A 7,958-nucleotide genomic window follows, 5' to 3' on the forward strand; every position below is an offset into this window, starting at 1 on the left:
ATAACCACACCTCAATATATGTTAAATGGAGTTTCATATATGAATTCTCTATGGAAAAAAATTGCAAGAAGAAAAGATAATAGGGAAAAAACTTAAAACAAAGAAAAAGCAATTTTTTTATCTTCCCAACAGTCAACTCTAGATAGGGTGGAATATGTGTAATTGATTTTTCCTTATCTCACGTTTAGGCTGCTAAGATGAATGTGTATATTCTTCTATATTAAGTCTACTATCTTCTCACTCACCGAATGCAACACCAATCCAATAATATTAAGTATTTCTGCCAAACGGTCTAGAAAAATGAAAAGGTGTAAATAAAAGAAATAAAAAATAACTTCTGCAAAGAGTGAAAAAATAAAAATAAAGCTAAAATGAGAAGAATGGAGGGGAAATTACAACCCCGGGTTTGATCTCTTCCATCTCTGTCTGGCTCGTTGTCACACCCCAAAAAAAAGAAGTTAAATTCAAAAAAAAGTAATAGAACTTCTCTTCAAATGTGTAGAAGCATTTTTCTTAGAAAACAGTTACGGTAGAAAAATGGTGTGATTAACCAAATTTAAAAAGCGACTTCTGAATTTTTGTAGCATACCACATAAATAAAACTAAGATGAGAATGAAGAGAAAGGACTTTGTTGACTCTCTAGCAGTGAGAAGAACAAATAATTTCTCTGCAAATTTTGAATTAAGACAGGATAAAATAGTTACGTGGAATGTTAAATAGTGGTAACAACCATCCGACGTTACATTGAATTTCCAGTGAATTGGAAAGTCATAATACGTAAATATAGGAAAAGTTGTAACTATTCGATTTTTTATTAAATAATAACTAAATGGAATAATAAAAGAAATTGCAAAATATTGAGGAAAAAGATAAATTACCTTTCTGGTCATAGAATGTGCCATGTCATCTCTTCAAGGCCCTCAAATATATATATATATATATATATATATATATATATATATATATATATATATATATATATATATATATTATAACTCCCTGTGTATATAAATGCATTGTACATGTATTCACCAAATATGCATCAGACACGTAAGAACATTTTTCCATGTCTATATAATAATCGCATAATTTTCCAATGTTAAGAAGCTCAAATAACGTGTAACAATATCTAAGTAAAAGCAATTTATTTTCCCCTAAATTTCCTGAGGAAAAACGACTCTATATATCTTTCATATACTATAATGAAATTTCGCTTTAGTGTGCATGTGTTATTAGTAATCTGTAATACTATTTATAATATTACGAAACAGTGAATTTCGGTAACATAAAACAGAAACAAGAAAAACAGAAATAAGGCAGGGAAATTATCAGAAACCAGAATTAGTAAATATTTTTCGGAATGCATAGTGTGTCCTTAAGAAAATTATTCCCCTCAAGTACCCTAGGTATTTGAATATTATCCTTCCAAGAGAGAACAATTTAACTCACCAGAGTATCAGTACCAAAAACACCGGTGAAGCAACGAACCACTTGAAGGCTGTAAACCACACTGGAATTTGATTGGGCAGAAGAAGGAGATGAAGTTCAGAAAATTTGAAAGGAAAGATTCTGGGATCAAGGCATATTTATAGCCATTTTCTGGCATTGTTTCTGAAGAGTTTGTATCCTTTCAGAAACAGTCATGGCTGTTGAAATAGGCGGGAATAATTCTCGCTTAAAATATTCGGGGAAAATAAATTTAAAATCATCCAGGAAAGAAACGGATTGCATCTCATTACGGGTCTTGGGTGTTGGCCCATGTGAAGGTTGTTTTGAAGATTGACAAAGGAACTCCCACATGAACCAATTCCATCCACATTGTACACAGACACGAGTTGATTCAAGCACAAGGGATGCACGTGAGTAAGATAAGCTTAAGTGGTTATATCTAATATCTCCTGATCGAAAAAATTGTATAATTGATAAGGAGAATGACTCCTTACTAAAATTGAACACTATCTAAGATAAGGGAGGAGTTAGAAGTTGAGAACAACTAGAACTCTTCTATCAAGGAAGAGTAGCATTAAAACTCTAGTTGCTTCTTAATCTACTAACTCTATATATTGCAAGATATTCTCATTCTACATGGACGCACAAAAGCTGAAGCTAAATGTGAGTTGAGAGCAAAATAACAAGGCATTTTGCAAGCAATTCTTGTGTGATTCAAGTGTGCGACTCTGAAGCTACATGAATCAGATAGAAGAACCAGTTCCAAGAGTCTCTCTTTTATACTAGTTCAATTGTAGTATGTGTTTTTATATTGTACCTTTCAGCTTTATCTAGAAGAAATTGTAATAGGTACTTTGAGTATTCAAGTTAGAGTTAACTTAAAGTTGTCACAATAGTGTGAGGCTGGTTGCCACAATAGGATTAGAGATAATCCTTATGTTTACAAAGAGTTTCGTAAATGTTGTTTTGGCTCAGTGATTTAGTGAAGTGTTGGGGAAAATCCTACTAAGTAGTAGGTCTTAGTTTATTCACCTTTTGAGCCGGGTGTTTTCCATCTAAAAATACTTTTGTTCTTTACTTTTTGCATTTATTATTTCCGCAATAGTAGGCTAAGGAACACATAGAAAAATCAGGTCTTTCTATAATTTGTGCACACGAATATTGGACACCACACAAATAACCCCCCCTCCCTTTGTGTGGCATTGAAGTATAAAACAACAATTGGTATCAGAGAGGGTTACCCTTGAAGAGGCTAACACCTTAGGAGAAGATCAAGATGAGTGTACCACCTGGAAACTAGGAAGGGCAATCCACTACTAGGCCACCACTCTTCAATGGCCAGTACTACTCCTGGGGGAAAACAGGATGAGAGATCACATCATAGGAGATGACTATGAGATATGGGGCATTATCACTGATGCTCCTCTGGCTACCGTAAAGAAAAATACAGAAGGAGTAGAGGTGCCAAAGACTAGAGCTGACTGTACTACTGATGATTTGAGGAAATGAGAGAAGAATGCCAAAGCAAAGAAATAGCTTGTTTGTGGACTTTGTCTAGATGAGTACAGTAGAATCCAAAGTTGTACTATTGCTAAGGAAATTTGTAACACTCTACAAGTGGCCCATGAAGGAACAACTTAAGTGAAGAGGTCCAGAGAAACTCTATTGTATTCTCAATATAAGAGCATTACCATGAAGGAAGGAGAAACCATTCAATAGATGTACACAAGGTTCACTACATTGACAAATAAACTAAAGTCTCTTGAAAGGATTATTCTTAAAGAAGACAGAGTTGAGAAGATTTTGACAAGAGTTCTGCCTGTTACTTAGGAGAGCAAAATCACTACCATTCAACAATCAAAGAACATTACCACCCTCCCATTGGATGAGTTAATTTAAAATCTTACTGCTTATGAACTTAGGAGGCATACCATGGAGATAGATGTACCTAAGAAGGAAAGGAGTCTGGCACTCAGAACTAGTGAAGGTTCTGATCAAGAAGATGATGAAATAGTTATGATCACAAATGACTTCAAGAATTACCTAAGGAGAGGAAAAGGTCCTTCAAGAAGTGAAAGCTACAACAAGCCAAAAGTTCCTGAAAAGCAAACCAATGAAGGATGTTACAAGTGTGGGGAGACTGATCACCACATCAAGAACGGCCCTCAATGGAAAATTGAATGGAAAAAGGAAAGAGATGAACAGAGAAAAAGGAAGAAGGAACAGGTTCAACCCAAGAAAAATAAAGGATCAACCAAGGCTATGGGCGCTGCTTGGGGAGAAAGTTCAGATGAAAGCTCAGATGATGAAGATGTGGATGAACAAGCATTTATGGCCATTGGAAAATCTGATGAGAAAACTGAGGTAAGTGTAATTCATCTCAAAGACAAAATTAATTTTTTGTCTAAAGAAAAGCTATCTGAGTTACATCTAGATCTAATCGATGAATATGAGGATGTAAACAATGAAAAGGAATAGCTGTCTAAAGAATGTGTGATTTCGAAGGCAAAGTGCAAAAACCTATAACTTAGGGTTAGTGAAACTATAAGTTCAAATACTGCTTTGAAAAACCAGGTTCATGCACTTGATTCAAATATCCTAGAATTTAGATCTGAAAATCTAAAACTGAAATTAGGAACAAGTAAAAAAATAACTCATCGCGCACAACTCACTCTAAAAGAAAATGTAGGTTAATTAAAGATGAGTTGTATAAGAGGGATGAGAAGATAAGAATTCTAAAGGAGGATCTAAGCAAGGTCAAGCATGAGTTGGAAAGAACCTATAAATGGAACAGGTCCTCCAATGCACTTTCATGGCTACAGAAACATCATATTATCAATAGAATATGACTTGGCTTTGGGAATCTACCATCTAAATGGGATCCCATAAACAAGTATCTCACACTTCCTGAGAATAAGTTTTGCACACACTGTGGTAAAACATGTCACTTTAAAAGTGAATGCACCGCAAAAGAAAAGACAAGTCAAAAGAACAAAGAATTTTTCAAGGGAAAAATAGGCTACCAAGTTGGGTTAGAAGAATTTAATTCATTCTTTTGCCTATAGAAAGGGACCCAAACTAGTTTGGTTTCCTAAGACTAACCCCTGATTTCCTTTTGCAGGTCCAAGTGAAGGGGAGCAACAAGATATGGTACATAGATAATGGCTGCTCAAAGCACATGACAGGTAACAAGAACCAATTCCTTTCACTTGAGTACCTCAAAAGAGGTAATGTCTCCTTTGGAAATAGGAAGAAAGGTGAGATCATTGGGGTTGGAAAGGTAGGTAAGACTAATTCTCACACTATTGAGAATGTCTACTTGATAGATGGATTAAAGTACAACCTAATAAGTGTATCACACTTGTGTGATAGAGGTAACATGGTAGCATTCACCTCTACCAAATGCTTTGTGATAAATCTTACCACTAATAAGATTATTTTGCAAGGAAAAAGAGTGAACAACATATATGTTGTAGATCTGTCCACACTTTCAGAAAATGAACTCACTTGCTTAAGCGTGTTGGATAATGATTCCCTCCTTTGGCACAAGAGACTTGGACATGCTAGTCTGAGTCAACTCAACAAATTAGTCTCCAAGGACCTGGTGATAGGGTTTCCTAATATCATGTTCATGGAAGATAAAGTTTGTGAGGCTTATGCATGGGGGAAGCAGGTAAAATCCTCTTTTAAATGCAAGAAAATTGTAAGCACCACCATGTCGATGGAACTGGTCCATATGGATCTTGGTGGTCCAATGAGAACACTAAGAAGAGATGGTAAGAGGTATGTGATGGTGCTTGTTGATGATTATTCTAGGTTTACTTGGACATTATTTTTAACATCTAAAGATGAAGCATTTGATATGTTTGCTTCCTTTGTTAGAAAAACTCAGAAACAACTAGGTAATCAACTTGAATAAATTAGGTCTGATCATGGCACCGAGTTTGAGAATGCTAAATTTGATGAATTTTGTGATTACCATGGCATAGATAATAATTTCTATGCTCCCAGGACTCCACAATAAAATGGAGTAGTTGAAAGAAAGAATAGGGCACTTGAAGATATGGTTAGGACTATGCTTCTTTCTAGTAAACTGCCTCATAGCTTTTGGGAAGAAGCTGTGAACACTGCATGCTACATCAAAAATATGTGCATGAATAGACCTCTTGTAGAGAAGACTCCCTATGAGTTACTTAAAGGGAGAAAACAAAACACATCCCATCTTAGGGCATTTAGATGCAAGTGTTTTGTGCACAATAATGGTAAAGACTCCCTAGGTAAATTTGATCCCAAAAGTGATGAGGGAGTATTCTTGGGATATTTTTCACATAGTAAAGCTTATAATGTCTATAAAAAAAGAACTATCTGTGTAGAAGAAAGTGTTCATGTAATTTTTGATGAAACTAACATTCTTTCTGAGAGACAGGAACATGATGATGAAAGAATTGGGCTGATGAGAGACTCAAATGAAACCATAGTCCGGACTAAACCTGCACCAGAGGAAGGAACATGCGATGGAATAAGTTCTTCTACCCAGGGCAACCTGATAGGGGGAACTGAACAAAGAGGAACCGATCCTCAAACCTCGAGGGAACTTGTCCATGAACCCGATCCTCAGCAACAAAGCATTGAAGGAACATCTAGGAGAAACCAGCAAATTGTGAAACATTACAAATACCAAAGTTCTCATCTTATTGACATCATAATTACTGATCCAACCTCTGGAATGAAAACCAAATCTTCTTTGAAGAATCTTTGTTCTTTTGATGTTTTTCTAGCTCTTATTGAACCTAAAAATATTACTGAGGCTTTGCAGAATACAGACTGGGTGAATGCAATGCAAGATTAACTCAACCAATTTGAGAGAATTGGTTCCAAGACCCAAGGACAGATCAGTAATAGGCACAAAATGGGTCTTTAGAAATAAACTTGATAAAAATGGAACAGTTACAAGGAACAATGAAAGGTCGGTGGTTCAAGGATATAGTCAGGAGAAGGGCATAGACTATGATGAGATATTTTCTCCTATTGTAAGATTGGAAGCAATTAGACTCCTAACCTTTGCTGCTTACATGGAATTCACTCTCCATTATATGGGTATCAAGAGTGCCTTCCTCAATGGTTATCTAAAAGAAGAAATGTTTGTTAAGCAACCTCCGAGATTTAAAAGCGAGGAATGTCCTGATCATGTGTACAAGCCTGAAAAGGCACTTTATGGGCTCAAGAAGGCTCCAAGAGCATGGTATTAAAGATTATCAAAGTTCATGCTTGTGCATGGCTACAAGAGCTAAAATTTACAACACTTTATTCTTGAAGGAAAAAGGTAAAGATCTCTTGGTAGTTCAGATATATGTTGATGATATAATCTTTGGAGCAACTACTGATAAGCTAAGTAAAGAATTTGCTAAACTAATGGGGAGTGAATTTGAAATGAGTATGATGGGTGAGCTAGATTTCTTTTTAGGCTTACAAAATGAAACAAAATTTAAATGGAACTATGATCCATCAGTAGAAGTATGTAAAATAGTTACTTAAAAGGTTTAAAATGGAATATTCTAAAGAAATTGACACTCTTATTACAACAGCCATAAAATTGGATATAAGTGAACTTGGTTCAACTATTGAATAGGGGAATGAGTGGCTCGTTGCTTTATCTCATTGCTAGCAGACTTGACATTGTCTTCAGTGTAGGCCTTTGTGCTAGATTTCAGGCAAATCCAAAGGAGTCTCACTTGACTGCTGTCAAGAGGATCTTGAGATACCTAAAAGGCACCATTGACCTTTGTCTATGGTATCTAAAAGGTAGTAATTTCAACCTAGTGGGATATGCTGATGTTGATTATGCAGATTTTATTGTGCATAGTAAGAGCACCTCAGGTATGGCACACTTTCTCGGCTCATATCTTGTGTCTTCGGTCACCAAAACGCAAAATTATGTGGCCTTACCTACTGCTGAAGCTGAGTATGTTGTTGCTGCCACATGTTATGCTCAATTGTTGTAGATCAAACAACAATTAATGGATTTTGGAATTGACGTGGATTGTATCCCCATATTTTATGATAACACTAGTGCAATTAGTATGACCACGAACCCAGTTCATCATAAGAGAACTAAGCGCATAGATGTTAGGCATTATTTTTTGAGGGACAATTATGAGAAGGGTTTGATCATTGTGGAATTTTGTGCTACTGAGAAGAAAATAGCTGACATCTCCATAAAAGCTCTAAGTAGAGATCACTTTGAAAGGAACACGTTAGAATTAGGGATGACAAAGATTACCTAAAAGAACCTATTCTATCTCAAAAAAATTGGTTAGAAACATTGTGAATTTGTGTACATAATTAGGTTAGATTTTGCTCAGTATCATACTTTCATTAGTTTACTCATGTGCCATGTGCTGAAATGACTCATTAATCTCTAATAATATTATCTTTATTTTCTTAGAAAATTCAGAGTTACATGAGAGATTTTTCAGTGAAGAACCTGGTTCGTCGAGATTATTTGGTA

The 7,958-nt window shown here is 35.5% G+C and overlaps 1 protein-coding gene across 1 annotated transcript; it reads left to right on the forward strand.

Annotated features, from left to right (window-relative positions):
- Window positions 1-6,522: 6,522 nt before the first annotated feature.
- On the forward strand, window positions 6,523-7,452 carry LOC138885535 (secreted RxLR effector protein 161-like). The gene is made up of 2 exons (XM_070166493.1): window positions 6,523-6,692; window positions 7,080-7,452. Exons 1-2 carry the CDS (start codon window positions 6,523-6,525, stop codon window positions 7,450-7,452), a joined length of 543 nt encoding a protein of 180 aa, XP_070022594.1.
- Window positions 7,453-7,958: the final 506 nt, after the last annotated feature.

This window comes from Nicotiana sylvestris, chromosome 2 (assembly GCF_000393655.2).
Source record: "Nicotiana sylvestris chromosome 2, ASM39365v2, whole genome shotgun sequence".
NCBI classification, from domain to species: Eukaryota; Viridiplantae; Streptophyta; class Magnoliopsida; order Solanales; family Solanaceae; genus Nicotiana; species Nicotiana sylvestris.